Raw genomic sequence first — 18,336 nt, 5'->3', positions numbered from 1 at the left:
TAGCGCCACTTACCAGTGAGCTGCATCTAATTGTTTTTTTGCTATTATTTTTTAAATCACACTTGCATTGGTGTGAATTTGAAAATTACAATATTAAAAAAACAAATGTTTCATATTAGATTAGAGCTAGCTGGTCTCTGAATTGATTTTTGTATGTTACGTAATTGATAATCTGTAAAATCATGATGCAACGTACTGCATTTTTTTTTTTAAAGTGTTAGTGGCTAGTGAAAAATGTTGTAGAAGTGATCATTTGGAAATGTAAATACTTGGAAAGATCTATAGAAATGAAGTTTTGCATATTGATATTTATCTGTTTTCTACCTTGTTAAATCATTGTTGATAATTATTGTGAGAAATCATTAACATGATCAGTGTCTTCACATAGATGAATATCATTAATTATTAATAATAACATATAATTGAAGGTAAGGTTGAGCAAATTTGTTATTTCCGTAGTGTGTATCATACTGGTAGCCTTTCACATTAATCGGTACCCAAGAAGTAGCTATTAGTTTCAAAAAGTTTTGTGACCACTGGCTTAGTGTGTGTGCAAATGTGCCATGTGGGACATATATAAGATGTATATGCTGGTGCTGTATGTATTTGCACAAGTGTTACATATAAAAGTGATATGTTTTCAAGTGTCAGCACCACAAGTACAGAGGATGTGCACATAATGCCACATGTAGTTATAATGATGCATGCAAAAATTCATCCAATGAAGACTATAATTATTTCAGGAAGGAAGCATCTTTCTTGCAACCATATACCAAACAGCTGTTTTTATACATTATAACATTTGATGAATTCACTGAATAGTGCGGATTCTATTTTTCTTTTTTCATTATTTGACTGTGTTTCATAAGATTTTAACTATTTGTATATTTTATATTTCCTATCTTGTGCAGGCCTTATTTATGTTTTATGTTATTTATTTTTCCTTATGGTGGTGGATAAAAGGATTTCATGTGTGCAACCTTTTATATTCGTGACAAAAATCCACAGATGATCATCATCATTTTGACTGCTTTCACTATATGTTTCAAACTGTTGCCACAAACTATAAAGTATACAGTCTTTTTAGGATTTCCATGATGTACCATTACACTTTCCATTCTATGAAACTAAAAGGCTCAGGCCTGTTTTTTTTCTTAAGGATTTATGTATTTTCCTACAAAAGGGGAAAGATATTTATCTAAAGTGGATCATTGGATTATTCTTATTTTTTTTATGAAGGTTAATATATCTGGATTTGACTATACCAGTGCACCAGTCCTGGTGGCATGGATCTGCATCTAATTATCTAATATTAAACACTAAACAGTTAACCAGTCATAATAAAATGTTTGGAGGAAAACACTAGTAATACATCCGTTATATTGTATACAGTGTTCTAACAGTCCATATCGCTGTAGATTGGCGGGCACCCGCACGCCGCTACGCATTGCTTAGTGGGCGGGGCCGAGCACAGACCTTCTGCTGCTGCATTTCAGCGTTCACGTACACGCGCGCAGAGCTCATGGGGATGCGAGCACGGCTTTAACAGCACTGTTACTGCACTGAAATTAACTCGAGACGCAGTTTTTTTGTCGACGCCGACAAAAAAAGGTAAATTTTTTATACCTTTGTTTCATACATGAGTACGTAGCATTTTCCCCCCTGCATGGTGGTGTATTGGCTCTGTAATGTTGCTGTATCCCGTGCAGAGGGAGCTCGAGCTACAGGCTAACCAATATGGATGCTATGGAGCTGCTAGCTCGTGCACATAGTGTTCATATGATGCAGTGACTAGCAAGATGGAGATTAGCGACCCCGACTATTCGTCGCTGAAGTAATCCGTGATTTAAAAAAGAATGTCCACTCGAAGTCTCATAAACCGGTACAATACCACGGAATATTTACTCTCATGTTATTATAAACACAGTCACATTGTCGTGATTTCAAAGCAAAGCGATGTTTACTTCTGCGTGTCTAATGAATGGTGAGGTCGTTTTGCTCGTTTCTCCTCCTTTTTCGATGCAGGGTGGAAGCGGATGCAGAAGACAGACAGGATGCGTGATTTTTTTTTTTTCACAAACTGCTCAACTATTTCATGGTTCTGAATCCACTTTAAACATCAGCACTTCTGTGATTTCTGATCTAAAATTATGCTCTGACTACTATCTTTAGCATGCATCTCTCCCAGGATGGATTGTCATGTACATACAGTATATTAATATTACGAGGACTCACTTGGTTTGTAAAACAAATGTCATTTTCTAACAACAATACCCATGTCCCCAGTTTTCCTACAATACAGATATACAATAATGTAAGGTTTGATAGTGTGCTGCAATGAGCCAAATGTATGTTCGTGTCTCCTAACTTGTATATCTGAGAGCTCTGGTCTTCTTCATGCATTCTTATCTCAGAAATGTGTTCTCACTAAAATGCACATGCATGATTTTACAGTGTAAATTCCCTGTTTTCAAGGCTTTCTTTCCAGGCTTGTGCACCATCGTGATCGTGCATTGTGTTGCATTGGTCAGTGGCTGGCAGTGCTGAGTAAACCAGCTGAAACACGGGAGTCAGCGGATGAGTGCACAGTGGACAAGCACTAGAACCTCTTGTCCTAGTCGGAAATTAGCCCAATCCATGTCGAACATGCAACTGATGAAGCAGTCACCATATGATCCCAGAAAATAGATTTCTCATGAACACTTAAGTGTTCTAAGCAAACTAAATGATGGTTATGCATAGAGGTACAGTCTGTGTACTATCTACACTTGTTAAAGGAATAAATTGCGAACATTGTTCTGTTTATCGCTGATAATAGTCGATGGCCAAGGCAAGACGTTTTTCGACTTAAGCAATTTCAAATAAACTCAATAGGGCACATAATGGCCCAGCTTCACCTATGTTTAATAATGGCCTAGGTTTATCTAAGTTCAGAAGAATTCTATAAGCTATAAATCTGTAGTACCCTAATCATTCACTGCTGACCATTCTAGCATGGGCTTATAATTTTGACCTTTTTACTTTTTAATGGTCTCACAAAGAGGGGACTTCTATGGGTTTAAGATTTTATAGGATATAATGATCTCTAGTGAAATGCTACATTAACTGAGCATGCAATGTAAAGAGAGGGCATCAGCAGATGAATCATGGGTAATTCTCCTGAATAGGGGCTGGTGATGTCATATTATCATTTTGGCAGGTCAGCATTAAGATTTGTAAGTTGCCAGGAAAAGCACGTGTAGACAGTTATGTATTCATTCTGTGGGAACCCTCTACAGCCCTTTAGACTCTATACAATCTATTACTTTTCAGAGGCTTATCCCTTTTGATTATTTCTTCGTGAAGCATAGCATCAAAACGCATCAACTGCATCACAGCACTATAATTGAAAGGAATTATATTGCTAAATGCCGCAAATGTAAATTATATATTGATTATAATTATTTCAGACTTCACGAACCTAAAGTCTTGAGCAAATAAGCTAATAATAAACTAAATCAAATAAATTTAGAATATGCATTGTTGCTGATACTAGTAATAGTTATGAGTCCATTTCTGATGTTTGTGACATCTACATCTATTTCAACACTTGATACCAGCTATGTGAAGTAAAACACCATGCTAATGAACAGATGACAAAATGCCAGCAGACTGGAATTATTTCATGGTTATTGATGACAATGAAAGCTACAATCTGTGCTCTGTAAAAATATCAAGGAGCTACAGCAACTTGATGAAGCACATACAATTCTGTAAAGCTTCCTAAACCTAAAACTCAGCACAAAGATTTAATTGCTCCAGACAGAAAGTGCCTCTGTGGTGAATGCAGACTAGGAGGGGGAAAAGGCACACAGACAACATGCATGTTTGTAAATATCTCAAAATTGCAACCGTTAAATTTGCCCAGTGTGTTGTATATGATGTTCAGCCACTATCAGTCTGGAACATCCCCACCTACTGCTCTTTTAAACTCCTACTCTAACCAGTCAAATGTTGGTAATAGAACTAGCTAATGTGATTTATTTAAAAACAACTGGCTAACACTATCAAGACTGGTAGCTGAAGTGCATAAACATGCACTTTCTTTGCCATGACGTAAAGCAGGGAATCGGATAAAGAGCTCAGAACAATGCGCTGTGATCCCTAGTTGAGTGATTTACTCATTTCTGCATCAATATTGGTATAAACGAGTAACAAAAACCATGTAGCTGTACCCATATTGATGCATCCTTAAATCCAGCTATTTACAGCTTTAATTCTATACATCAATTTAACATATCCATCTGATCTTTTATAAAAATAATAATAATAATAATAAAAAAAACCTGCAAGCTAGTGCTGCATATACTGATAGTGGGCACAAGTGATGAAAAATGATTTATTATGGGATTGGGATGGGATTTTTTTTGTCATGGCCAGAAAATGAGCAGAATGTTCTGCTACAGTTTAATGCAGTATTGATCAGTCTTTAATTTAAACCTCTAATTAATTTAAGTGGCTTCAGTGTTTAAATCTCACACTGATGTGCACTATATTGACCCCTGCAAGCTGTGGCTTCTTCTCCGGAAATGTTGATTACAAAATACACTTTGGAGCTTTAAAAAAGACAAAACGCAGATTTGTTCCAGGTTTATCAGCCTACACTACTGTTTGCAGAGATTAGCTCATGTAAGCAAGAGCTCTCAGAAATACCAGGTTGAGAAAATGCTTCTACTGTTCTAGATTTTATTATAAAAACCAAATGTTGAACATATTCATCTGCAGCTGTAGTATGGTTGGTCCTCTGTTTTAATTAAACCCTCAGTAATAGCTGCTTCTTTCTCTCTTTGATAGAAAGGAAAGCTGAGTTTATCAGTAGAGTCAATATGAAATAAAGTAGTGGGCATAATTACGTGCTATTATTAAGTTGTTAAGCAACTTCCTTTGTTACCTTTCAGATTGTGAAGAACATAAATTGCCATGACTGAGCAGCAGAGGCAGCGGACCCTCTCCACCTCTGGAGAATCCCTTTATCATGTACTGGGTGTCGACAAACTGGCCACTAATGATGACATCAAGAAGTCTTACAGGTGAGTGTGAAATATCTGTAAAATATAGTAAAGAATAGATTAAACCAAACATGACTGTAGGGATGCTCTGTTTACACACACACACACTGAGAGTTGGTTGTAAGTTAATGCAGTCATTGTGTGGTTAACCATGCCAGTCAGCATAACACTTGAATATTTCAAACCCATACCCATTTTCATATTTTCAAAGAAAACTGGCCCTGAAATACCACCCTGACAAGAACCCGGACAATCCTGAGGCAGCAGACAAGTTTAAAGAGATCAACAATGCCCATGCCATCCTGAACGACCCGACTAAACGCAACATTTATGACAAGTACGGCTCTCTGGGGCTTTACGTAGCTGAGCAGTTTGGGGAAGAGAATGTCAACACTTACTTTGTCCTGTCCAGCTGGTGGGCCAAGGTCAGTTTACCGTATGACACCAAATCTTTAGTTTTGGTCTTTATATAAAGTCTCTCAATTGGAATAACAAGGATAATTTATTTCTTTTTGTTGTTCTGAAGGCATTTGGGTTAGAGATCAATTGATAAATTAGACGATATATATCAGAATTTCCGCTTTTATTTCCTGATATATACATTATAGAATATTATAATGTTTTTCATTTTATTTGTATATTTCAAGTGTATTAAATGTCACACCAGCATAAAGGCAATATATTTAGTACACCTTAGCCATTAGTAGTCGTATGTTTAATTAAAGTTAAAATTATACATTTATTTATATCATCAACTGCTTTTGGAACATTTTTTATTTTTTTCTGGAATAGTCCATAGTTTTCCATGATGCTCTTCCTTTATCCGTGGTGTGCTTTGTCTCCCTCTGCAGGCTCTCTTTGTGTTCTGCGGCTTGGCCACAGGCTGCTATTTCTGCTGCTGTCTGTGTTGTTGCTGTAACTGCTGCTGTGGAAAGTGTAAACCACGGCCACCCGAGGGACAGGACCAGGAGTTCTATGTTTCTCCTGAAGACCTGGAGGCCCAGCTGCAGTCTGATGAGAGAGGTTAGATGCTACTCTGTAACCTGTGCTTTGGACATGTTCCAGTTTTGTAGTCTGTTTGAAATCTTTCATGTTATCGCTCACAGTGTTATTTTCGCACAGTGGTAGTGTCTGTAATAAAATGTCTTCTTTATGTTAAAGCTTTCGCATCTGAACAGGTCTAGGCTAAATGAACACCACATGAGTGAGTTTTTACCAGGTTTCTTTTCTATAAACCTAGATGTTTGCATCACAAGTAGTGATATAATCATAGAAATATATATAAAGATGTTGTAATGTGGCACATTATATCAGCTGTAGATAACATTGTAATGACCCGTCTAATCATTCTGCTCTTTAGCTGAGTATGTGCACAGTATGAGGGTGACCCCCGAACCTGAGCTCAGTTTTAATTCAGACATCTGGTGGCGATTTTTACACTTATAATTTAAGTTTTGTGGTATGTGCATAATACAGAGAATTTAAAAAGCTTAAAAAATGCCTTTGGTGCAAAATAATGTGACTGTTTTCTTCCCACTTTCTGGTCTGTTTGCATACACCTGGATTTCTATTACGACGCATTACCAAGTCATATGTTCTAGGGCAATCACACAATGTTTTCTACATGCAGTTGTTAGATTTTCTTTATTCAGTGCACTTGGACAAATTTGTCAACGGCACTTATGCAAAATGTTTTTAAACCCTCATAGGTTTTTTTATATGCTGTAATGAAAATTGCACCTGTGGAAGGAGGAATGTCCTGGTTAATGGAAGACACTAAACATACCGACAAGTGACAAATTAAAGGAATAAACGCTAGCTTTGTTATGCATTTTGCTGGCATGGTTTGTCCACTTGTATTTATATTGGAAAGAGTCATTGCAAATCAATCCAACCTTTTGGTGGCTGATCAGTTAGTTTTATGATTCGATGAAACTTTCGATGAGAGTGCCCACAATGCTCTGGGGGCAAAGAGTCACTGAATGGTTTGATAAGTCTAAAAAATAATGTTAAATCATATGCAATGGCCTTCACAGTCACCAGATCTCAATTCACTTGAACACCAACGAGAGATTTTAAAGCAGTGTGTTAGACAACACTGTCCATCACCACATCACCATCAACAAAACACTAACTGAGGAAATATCTTTTGTACAGTTTAAGAGACATGTAAAATCTATGCAACGATGCAGTGAAACTGTCTGGAGGCGTGTGATAGTGAACACTTACTGACACACTTTATGTTGGTTTTTCCTTTAATTTGTCACCCATCTGTACATTCATCTCAGTTGAATGAACAATGTCTATGAAAATATATATTTTTATTTCCATTCTCTTGAAAGATGTCAATAGTACAGGATGTGACGCAAGTCGGTTTTCTTTTCTTTTTTTTCTTTGAACTGCTGCAGCACTTTTAAATTCAAGCATGAATTTTGACCCTGTACACTTCTAAATCCAGTAGTGTTGTTGACTCATTTTCTTTCCAAATTGTTCATCTACCAAATCCCACCTACTAGCAAGCTCTCCCTTATCACATGACAGCTCCCAAATGGGAAACATTTTTAAATTGGCGCTCGTGCTATGGCATGATGCGAAATAACACACTCTAAGGAAAGAGTTATCTACCCTCTTTCGCATACGTGAGCTCACAGATGCTTATGATTGGCCGGAATTGCTGTGATTGATATGGGAGAGTGAGTGTGTCCTCCCTCACCAACCAGAGAGCATGAGCAATTTTGCTCTCTTGGATTCCCATTCATCAGTGGCCGTGACCTCATCGGGATTCAATCTCATGATCTCTGGACTGTCTGGCAATGCTTTTCTGTTGCTTTCGGGAGCCCCAAGTCGCAAATCTTTGCTATTGTAAATGTTCTCTTTGTGGTTAAACAGAGGCTGGTGGAGGTGAGCCCATTGTCCTGCAACCATCGGCCACAGAGACCACCCAGCTAACATCCGATGGCCATCACACCACCTACCGGACCGACACCGGCTTCAACTAATACCGATTCTATCCGGCTGCCAGTCTTCTCCCACCCCTGAGTCTGAGGAACGAGCAGAGGAGCAACTCCAACTACTTAAAAGAAAAAGCCACCATTGGCAGGGAGAAAAGCCAGTGCAAGGGGAACACAAGCTGAACTCCTGCAGACATTCCCCCCTGTTTCTCATATCCACCCTCATCACCATTCTTCCAGAGTGGCATACATTCACATCAGTGTAGCTTGAAAATAAGGAGTTAAACTGGGGGGAAAAAAGAGCATAAGATATTTTCTCTCTTGTTGTACCCCATCTTTTTGCCTTTGACTCCCAGACTTGCCTTTCCATCAGCCTCTTCTCCAGTCAGATTTGCTTGCTGTCCTGTAGCATGCACTGTTCCCCAATCAGTAGATAAGGTTGAACACAGTAGGTCTTTTTTATGTGCATTGTTTTTCTCCCATTCAGGAGTGTATGATGGACGTTCTTGTTAAAATGATGTAATTGACTTGCATGTGTCTGTAAGAAAAGCCACATTTTTTTAAGATTTGCCATTATTTTTCTCCCAGCATTGCATGCCTTCATTCTTTTCATTGCATATTGGGGGGGAACAAAACTCACACACAAAGTAGGTTTAATAGTATTAGGCCTTGGTATATAATATATTGTCCATTCTATGTTAATGCTTTATACTCATAATTGTCTTCATTTTCTGAACTTAAACACTAAATGCAGTTTTAGTTTTTTGCATCACTGTTTTCAACAAGTCATTTGAGTTTAAATGATAAAAGTGATGCAAAAGATGCTGCCAAGCACGTTTTTTATATATATATATATATATATATATATATATATATATATATATATATATATATATATATATATATATATATACATATATATACATATACACACACACATATTTATGCCTTTTGAGTTTTAAATAGAGTTGAAATGTTTAAAATGCCCAGCCAAAATTAGTATGTTTCATTTGCCAATCAGAAATTGAGCAGTGTGGGATGTAGCTGCCGGATTGTGAGATGTCGTCTTTATAAGTGAATATTTGCATCACTCATATTATTGAGCTCATGTTGCCTTGGTAATGTGCCCATACTCATGTTTTAGAGGGTTTTCTATTGAAACACATTCTGTTCCGTCATTATGGATGTCTGCATCGCCAGTGTGTATGTAAAAGAGGAAAGAGAAATGTTTTTATATAGATATACGGTGTACAAACTCTGTGTATGTACAACCTATGTATATTTTGTGCATTTTTACTTTGTAATAGTTAGCGTGTATTTATTCCAGTGTGTTATTGCTCATGGTGATGTGTGATAATGGTTCATTCGAGTGCATTTCTTCTTCCTATTTGCGTCAAGAGATCATGGTGATTGTGAATGAATTACCTGGAAGTTGTTTATTCAGCAGCAAACAGTGATGTCACTGCAATACGTAGTTCAGTTTTTTTCTTTCTTTTTTTTTTCCATAGCATATAAACAGGGTTGTTGTTTTTTTTATTTACATGACACTACAACACAGACGCTATTGTTAGGTTACTACAGCATTATGTCTGTACTTTAAATAAAGCCCCCCCCCCCCCCCCCATAAAGCTCCTCATTAAAATGTACATTATTTGTGTACAGATGAACACAGCCGTTTGAAGTTGCCATACATGTGCACGTCTTCCTGACCAGTCACACCATTGCCAAACTGCATATCATTGCATTCATATATTTTTTTTTTTTTACACCTTTTCACCTGCCAGTCATTCACCCTGCTTTCAGGGTATTTTATGCTTTCTGGCTTATGTACCACTGCACTGAACACATCACCAGCCTCAGCCTCTTTGCTCTCATTTCTTTAGATTTTAAAACCATTTTAAAAGTGTATACACTGGGCTTTTGAAAACAGTTCTGTGTGGATGGATATTCGGAGTCTTTGACACTTTCTCTGTATCCCTCACACATTGCCCCCCTTGTGTGTCCCTGCTCTTGATGGCTTTTGATGGTTTGCATCTGTGGTCCTTCCCTGTGCGTTTCCCCCCCTTACAAAAAATTACACTGGTTTGCCCATTAAGGGTTCTACATTGAAATGTTGGAAAATGCAACGTTTAAGTTAAATGCAATGGAGTAACATGGACAGGACACAGTTCCTTACAATGTGTGTAATTATAGTGAAATGGTAATCCGTTGTTTTTCTATTTTATTTATGACCTCCTTTTGTCATGTTTTTAAAAGACTGTTGTTCCAGTATGTTTGGATGTGGCTGTGAAACTATGCTACTCCTAGTTAAATGGTCAAGGTCTCATGTATAGATACAGAATAATGGAGTAGAACTATAGGACCTTTATGTTGTAGCATGGTTATTGTCTGTCTAAAAGAAAACATACATTAATCTGATTTGCTGGTGTAAAAATAAATGTTTATGGACATTTCAAATGTGTCCTTTCTGATTGAGTGGTGTTATAATCTTAAGCAGAAAGTTGAATAAATGCATTAACAAGTTTCCAGTTCTGTAATGAACACACTTCACATCGCCAAACATGAGAGAAAATCAGTCTCCTAATCTATCTGCTTGAAAAAAAACTCCAGGTGGGGTTGAACATGATCCCAATGGGCCCAAACAGACCCAGACAACAACTATCCAAAATGAAACTCATTAGTCAGGAAACTCCAAATTGAATACTGATATCTCAAATTAAATCACCACCACTACCATAGTTTTCCTCCTCTAGGTTTATTTAAGCATAATAACTGTTGAACATAAAATCACAAAACAGAAAGAACAATGTGTATGTGATAAAATGTAACAGTCTCATGGTAGTCATGTTTGCATAATTTATTCATGTTAGATTTCCTCCTTTTCCAAACCAAAATAACTGCACATCAACCTTAAGCACATCCCAAGTGCTGACTTCAGGACAGCTGGGCAAATACACACTCATTCACTAATGTTTAATTGTACCTAAATATATATTTTTACCATAATCACACCAGAAAAATAAACATAAGTTCAAACATAATTTAAGCAAATAATATATATATATATGAGCATAACAAGAGTCGATATATTTACCCCCCAAAAAAGTCAGTTATATTAATTAAATCAGAAACATGTTCTATAAATCGATTTATGACGCATTAGTTACATTCATCACATTAAAGTCAAAGCGCTAGCACCTGTTGTCCTGAGTTCTAAGGGATGTCGTTATGCTTATCTGTAACATTTGCACATTCTCATTAATCATATGCAACAGGAGGGACGCATACTGCCAAGAAAACATTTAATCCACAGTGTGTCAGAGTGTATACGATGCTGCATGGAACCGAAAGTGAATTACATCAGCAGAAATCTCAGAGCAGACGCCATTCTGAAAACCTTTTTATATCAATTGGAAACAAGCGAAACAGTAGAACCAATTGTCGTGTGTTCACACACTGTCAGTTTGCACTTTTTTTTTTTAATTCACAAGGTCCTCCTTTTAAAGCAAGCAGCAGAGATGTATTGTTGACCAGAAACAACATTTATTGGAGGTTTATTAATTTTTTTTTAGCTGAAACAGCATTTTTGTACTGTTTTGCATTATTTCTTTGATGTTTTAACATCTCGTGGCTTTCAGCATGGCGCTTTGAAGGATTTCGGAGTAGTTTGGGTCACGGGTCATTTTTGGTGATGAATCTGTGCTTCCTGTTCAGAACCAATGCCAGGTGGCGGTTACGCGTCTTCACCATTCGTGCTTCCTCCAGTGGCCTTGGACTGGTAAAGTAAAATAATTACTACTAAAATGTTTACCTCTATAACGTCCTTTTATTTTATTTTCCATATATTATATCATGAGGAGATTTTACGTGCTTACCATTTTCTCCTCCATGGTTTTAAAGGTTGGTGAATTCCTAAGGAAGTTGGAAAAAACATGACAAATCAAATGTAAAATGTTTGGCTTGTGTTTAGTTTAAACACCTGAAACACAGAATAAGGGGGCTACAGGTAAATAGTGCTTGTGCTTAGTAAATGATAGAGAGATTAAAAAAAAAAAAAACAGATACACAACAAAAGAATTAGTTCTACATAACAAACGTCTAAGAAACCACTATACTTCCTAGTTTCTAGTGTCATGAAAACAAGTGGGATATTTAGAGGATGAGGAAGAGGAGAGAGGAAGAAGTGGTCTGGTGTACCTGGTACTTTACCTCATAGCGGGCATACTTAGGGAATGGTGCATGGAGTAGCTGCTACTTCAGACGGCAGCGAGAGCAAAGAAGCAGACGCATTAGAGCAAGCAGAGAGTGTTAGCCAAGCAAAAGCAAAGGGCTGAGGGAACATATTGCATAATACACTTCTGAGAAAAATAAACTGTTACAGTGCAAAAGATCCATAAATTGTGTTAAAAGAATAAAATAAGAGACTGGAAAATTCTAATTCAGTTGAATTGAAGCTGAAGTTTTGCATAAAAGTGCAGCTTCGACAATAGTGCCGTCTTTTGTGACCATAACAGACAAAAAACACATAAAAAAATGATTAACCAAGAAACAGTATAAATGTACAAGTTTGATGCAATCTTACACAAGTCATTTGGAAATGAGGAATATCTACAGTGGTAAATGTTTGTGGGGTGGAATGTAAGAGGAAAAAGAAAAAGCCAGAACTGTCGGCCAATTCTTACCCAGGTAGGGGTGTGTAAGTCAAAGCCCTGAGCATCCCAATGCAGCATTGAAGGAAAAAAATACAATCATGGACAAAGGACACAGAAAAAAATAAAATGCAACACCAAGCACAAAGCCGGCAGTTTACTGTTGGAGCAATTATTTATACGGGTCAAATGTGAAAAAAAAAGCTGCCTAGGACAGTGGTGGGCCATGCTTTTGGTACCTGGGCCTTCAGTGAGGACTTAACTGACTTAATCCACCACTATCATGGTGCGACCATCAACGTGTGGCATTACAGAGAGAGGGGCATTTCACATATGGAGGGTGAAAACCATTTTACTAAAGCAAGAAACCCTTCCCAGGCTGAGACAAGCTGCTAGCTCTCCTCACCGTGTCTAGCTTTTCTTCAAAATGGATTTTTAAGTATGTCCACGACCAAATCAATTTCTCTTCCTCCGTAAGCATAAAAAAAGTCTAACTCAGGTGTATTAATGTGTGCAGCGCTACACACGTTTTGCCAGTCGAACTTGGCTATAACAGTTTCCATCTGACCAACCAATCAGAGGACGGAAAAATGCTGACGCTATTCTGTGAGGCGAATATGAAATCTGATTAGTTAAAGAAACAGAGCTATTTATTAAGGAAACTATGGTTAAAAAAAAAAAGGCCAGCAGTACAGACTTTGAAGGCCCTGGGCAGATTAGATTGACATGGCAGCACATAGAGGCTGAAATCTAACAGCCACATACCAAGAAAAATGCTACAAAATAAAGAGAATAAACTGTTGGGAATAAATTAATATAATTCCATGGAACAAATATTAGAATTTATGTTGTAAATGTAGGTCAGTGCTTCTGATAGTGTTTAGGCCAGCAGAGAAGGCTTTGCTGGCCCTGACCGCCCGCAACTGGTTCTTTATATGGTGAATTCCTCATCATATTCTTAATGAATATGACCGGCTTTTAGAAAAAAATTTAAAAAATATATCGAAATGTAAAATCATTTTAATCTGTAGTGCGAATACTCAGTGTGATACTCAATCTATAGTCTTTTTGCTGTTATATTTTGGAGAAACTCAAAAAGGCCAAAATAGTGACCAAATCCAATGTGGGTTGTTTTTTTTTAAATAAAAAATTAATAAATGAAAAAGATATAAATATGAACCTCATTTCTCCCAGTCTGCTTCTGATGGCTGAACCCAATGATGAGAAAGCAGATGACGTCAACATACCAGCCTGGGACAAAGTCTCCTGCGTTTTCTTGTACCTACAGACAGACAGGAAGGTAATTATTTATTAATCAGAAACATGGTTACATTTTACTTACTCCACAAAAATATTACTTAGAACAAAACATTTTGATGACTGGGTGATGTTTTGCTGTGCTGGTTAGCGAATAGATAGAGCTGTTTTAATTACAGCACAAAATGCCTCAGCTGTTTTAATGACAGGTTCAGGAACCACGCACTGGTGCGTCATAGTACTAATTGCAGAAGAGCTAACCAAAGACACAACATAATCCAAATAAGGACAAGTGCACTGGATGCACATACAAGGAGAAATGTATTCGTTGCCAACATATTTTTTTTTTTTTGTAAATAAATAAAAATATATACATCCTTACACAAGAAATCTACATTGTCTAAATATCTGTATCCAAATCCTTGTGCAGGTGGTAGTTGAGGTCTATACAAAATAACATACTTTGTTTTGCTAACAAACAAATTAAGAGGACAGTTTTATTTGATTTATTGCTATAAATCCTCCAGAACTCAAAACTGTTTCTTTTTTTGGGGTCACGAATTTTTTTTAATATTATTTTGTTATTTGGACTAAAAGGTCTTAAATGGAAAAATGTATCCGTAACTATGCTTAATTAATGTGGGTCAAAGTAAACAAAAGTGCCTGCAATTTACTGTCAATAAAAAAAGAAAAGAAAACAAAATATGAAATAGTCCAAACTCAGATTTATATCTTCTTTCTCTTTCAAAATTTATATATACATTCAACTGAAGCCATACTCATGAATATACGTATATTTTTTCATATAAACTTAACCGAATAAAATTACACACCACTCTTCTCTTTTTCTTTACTGCAAACATCCTGTCATCCCTCCACATGATTATTCAGATTTCCTGATCTGGTCATTAATTCAAGAATAATGCAGCTTTGATAATAAAAAAAAAAAATAAAAAATTGGGGATTTATATATTGTTATTATCAATTAAGTAGCCAGATTAGTATCCCTGTTATCATAGTTAATGTTAGTATATTATTATATATTGTAAGTATTTCTAATAACATTTAGTTTTATTGGTTAGGTTTAGCACCAGGGTTAAGTTTAGTGCTGTTTGGCGATGTGTTTTTCTGATGACCCTGCAGTCTTTCCTCATTTATTCAACACAGACAAAGCAACTCTGCAATCAAAGCACTTGTGAAGTATCTGACTGTTCATTTCTATAAATTAAAGCACAAGTGTACAGCAAAAACCCCATAAACCAACATGTATTATTATTATTATTATTATTATTATTATTATTATTATTATCATTAACGTCATCATCATTTTATTTAGTTTAAACACACTGGTTTGAGACTCTGGGATTTTGGTAAGTGTTATGGAATTTGTCTGAGTAAGATACAAAATGTGTCATTTATATGAACAAAAAACATGAATCCAACAAAGATCCCTTGTTCACTACATGTTTGGAATTACTTGATCACTATTTTTGTCAAATAATTAATACAGTTATACAGATTATAAAACCTTGTACCTACGTCTATTGTATGTCAATTAGAAACATTATTTACAGCAGCTTTGTTTAAATCACCCGGATACTTTCATGTGCATGTGCCAAGACTTTCAATAAAGTCACTGATGACCATAAAATACATAAAAGTGCCATGCAGCCACTGCCTCCCTTTCCTCCTCTCACCTCGTATATACTTCACACTATTTCATTATCTGTTTAACTCACTAAAGTTTTCCTGAACTTCAAAGCTTCGGATAGTCTCGTATCATTTCTTCATACCTGTGCTTAGTGTGTCTTCAAATTTTTTCCATATTTAATTCTAGAGCACCATGTGCAATAGCTTTAACTGAATATACTCAGTAGCATACTTTCCCCGTTAGATTTGTGTGTCCCTTGATAAGAACTGTTCCGTTTTTCCAGTGACTTTGGTTCTTCTTGGTGACCCAAACACCTCATAGGGACAGGACAAGCAATCCATTTAGCAAAGCGGGGACGTCTGCATGCTTTGGAGATAAGCTCACCTTGATTCAGAGGTGACTGCATGTTTAAACTCAGGCTATCTACCCAAGGTCATATCAGTCAACTGACCATGCAGCAAACCATAAAGGTGAACATTTCCTGTCGTGCCCAGTGCATAATCTGATGTACAATTTGGAATAGGTGGTGGCTATTAGATTCTCAGATCAATTGTTCCTATGCCATGGACAGAGGACACTGGGAAACTAGATGCCATGGATGTCATGGCCAAGCTGTTCTGCTGCAGGTCTGTTTCGCTACGAGCTAGAAATCACTATAAATTTTCACCAGGCCCACAATTGCAGTCCAATTTCGTTCCTCACAACATAACTGCATAAGTTGTCCAGGTGATTCTCACCAGGTCTCGTGGTAAGAATGAGTGAAATACAACATTAATTCAGCTAAGATTCAGCAGAAAGTTGACAAGAGATGCAAAAGATGGTGACATTAAATACTGTATTCATAATATGAAATAACTCACAGCACAACAAACACTTTTATATAAAAAACTATGTCATATGTCACTTTGTTGAAAGGTAAGGCATATATGTGCCCCCACAACAATGTTTCCGGGTGATTCTCACCTCTCCTATCAGTTATCCAGTGTTCAAAGAACCCCAGTTACATATATAAACATTAGTTTGGTACTAAAGGCAGAAAGATATCTTGTTAATAAGCCGAGCTGTGCATTTTTCCTCAACTACCAACAGTTGTGAACGTGGTCCTGGTTTCACGCCACGTCCTGTTTTTTTTTTTTTTTTAATAAAAGGTACAAACTAAAAATGCAGAAAGTCATCATTATTACCCACAACAAAATCATTGGAAATTCAATAAAACAGACTTCCACTCACGTGTCGGAACGACTAATGTCTTCCAGAGTAGCAGATGCTGTAAGATAACTATACAGAGAGAGAGAGAGAAGCAGAAAGATATCCATATTATAGTTATAATGTAGACTTTCTAGACGTACACAGATATTGTTGACTGGCTCAAAATCTTGAACTTTTAATACTTTATTTAGATTTGATGTTCTTGTTGTTTGTATTTATGTATTTTGTATTTATTTTTCTTTAAAAAAAATAGTAACTGTCCAATTAACAGGAAAAATAATAAAAATATTAATGATGTGTATAGTTAGGCATGTGCGCACACGCACACATACATATATACATTTGTGTGTGTATATGTATATATCCAAATACTACAGAATTTTAGATTATTATTACTTTTATGTACATGTACAGTGCAATGTACATGTACATATGACCTCTCTTTTTATGGTTCCTTTTTCAAGGGGAATTGTACATGTACTGTAGTGTAAACTCGACGAAAATTGTGAATTACTTGTCAAATATGTTATTTACTACTTTAAATAAATAATACAATAAAAAAATTGTTTTTTAAACATTTTTATGTAATTTATTAGTACAAACTGTACTAACTGAAATGTTACGCCAAACTTTCAGATTTTTCACGAGTTACTCTTAGTCTTCTTGGTTCCAAATGAAAAGTCACAAACTATCGAGGTCGCGAGTATCGAGGTTCCCCTGCATATACATTTACAATCATACAAAAATTATTTAATGATCCAAAATGCTTATTTCTGTACATATGAAAGAATAAAAACCACTTACTTTGAGCTCAAATTTTTGCAAATTCTGTGAACTGCATGATATGAATTCACAACTAGGAGCTCTGTAATTTTCTAGTAGTCCAAGGAGCTTTGGTAAAGAAAATACACTACGCAACTCTCACCCAGTTTACTGATACCTTAAACAGGTTCGACTTCTTTTTTATAGTCACCTGACGTCATGAATAGTTTTCTTTTGACCTGTGTTATGTTGCTGAAAATGTGCTTTAGTGAGAGCACTACTAAAGTTATAAAGTATATAACAAGTCATTTTCAACAGCTAACAGACTGTTACTCTTCAAACTGTGTTTTATAGTCTGAAGTGAAACAAGAATGCTGAATTGAAACAATCATCACCTGTTCATGTGAAACATTTAAAACTTTTCCATTTGCCAAATAAAGAGCACCAACCACCAAGAGGTGTGTAACAATAGGAGAGAAAATCTGTAACATTTAACATCATGGGAAACTTTTCTTAAAACACTAGGTCTCAAATGGGATCAATGCTGCCACGGGTATACTGGCATATGTATACTACACTACTAGCTACTGTATATTACTATAGTTTTATTGCAATGCAAATAAAGAGTGACCCATTTTGCAATTAATCACATATCAGACAAATCAGTATTAAGTGTGATGTGCTTGTAAAGAGGCTTTTTTTCTTCTTGTTCAACAACCAAAAAGAGAACCACCATGAACTTAGTAAAAAATGTACTATAATATTATACCCCATAAGTGTTTTTTTCTTCTTACGGCACAAAAATTTGC

At 36.3% G+C, this 18,336-nt stretch overlaps 2 protein-coding genes across 14 annotated transcripts in view; one reads left to right on the top strand and one right to left on the bottom strand.

Moving 5' to 3' along the window:
* Nucleotides 1–1,459: 1,459 nt before the first annotated feature.
* On the top strand, nucleotides 1,460–8,290 carry dnajc5aa (DnaJ (Hsp40) homolog, subfamily C, member 5aa). Of its 2 annotated transcripts, none has more exons than XM_083553770.1 (5): nucleotides 1,460–1,611; nucleotides 4,938–5,069; nucleotides 5,260–5,473; nucleotides 5,900–6,071; nucleotides 7,938–8,290. In XM_083553770.1, exons 2-5 carry the CDS (start codon nucleotides 4,960–4,962, stop codon nucleotides 8,045–8,047), a joined length of 606 nt encoding a protein of 201 aa, XP_083409896.1. In that variant the 5' UTR covers nucleotides 1,460–1,611; nucleotides 4,938–4,959; the 3' UTR covers nucleotides 8,048–8,290. The 2 variants fall into 2 exon arrangements, with proteins under 2 accessions (XP_083409896.1, XP_083409897.1); XM_083553771.1 differs by having other exon boundaries at nucleotides 1,478–1,591; nucleotides 4,915–5,069.
* Nucleotides 8,291–11,541: 3,251 nt separating this feature from the next.
* The window catches only part of tpd52l2a (tpd52 like 2a), a 9,728-nt gene continuing 2,933 nt past the window's right edge, over nucleotides 11,542–18,336 (bottom strand). For 2 of the 12 annotated variants that reach the window (XM_083553782.1, XM_083553772.1), the window contains 5 exons: nucleotides 16,787–16,834; nucleotides 13,829–13,930; nucleotides 12,682–12,708; nucleotides 11,875–11,911; nucleotides 11,542–11,774 (listed from right to left, as the gene is read on the bottom strand). In XM_083553782.1, coding sequence (XP_083409908.1) covers nucleotides 11,733–11,774; nucleotides 11,875–11,911; nucleotides 12,682–12,708; nucleotides 13,829–13,930; nucleotides 16,787–16,834 — 256 coding nt within the window. In that variant the 3' untranslated portion in view covers nucleotides 11,542–11,732. Of the gene's footprint in view, nucleotides 11,795–11,874; nucleotides 11,912–12,196; nucleotides 12,254–12,681; nucleotides 12,709–12,950; nucleotides 13,595–13,828; nucleotides 13,931–16,786; nucleotides 16,835–18,336 lie in introns of those variants that run through there. The other 10 variants (XM_083553775.1, XM_083553777.1, XM_083553779.1 and 7 more) reach the window with 9 other exon arrangements.

The sequence above is a fragment of the Silurus aristotelis genome, assembly GCF_946808225.1.
Source record: "Silurus aristotelis genome assembly, chromosome: 11".
In the NCBI taxonomy this organism is placed as follows: Eukaryota; Metazoa; Chordata; class Actinopteri; order Siluriformes; family Siluridae; genus Silurus; species Silurus aristotelis.
Note: the sequence above shows the minus strand (reverse complement) of the source record. Positions and strands in the feature narration are given on the sequence as shown.

Coding starts and splice junctions, on each gene's coding strand:
- dnajc5aa (XM_083553770.1), top strand. CDS start 4,960: ATGACTGAGCAGCAGAGGCAGCGGACCCTCTCCACCTCTGGAGAATCC. Junction 5,474..5,899: donor TGTCCAGCTGGTGGGCCAAG/GTCAGTTTACCG, acceptor CTCCCTCTGCAG/GCTCTCTTTGTGTTCTGCGG. Junction 6,072..7,937: donor GCTGCAGTCTGATGAGAGAG/GTTAGATGCTAC, acceptor GTGGTTAAACAG/AGGCTGGTGGAGGTGAGCCC.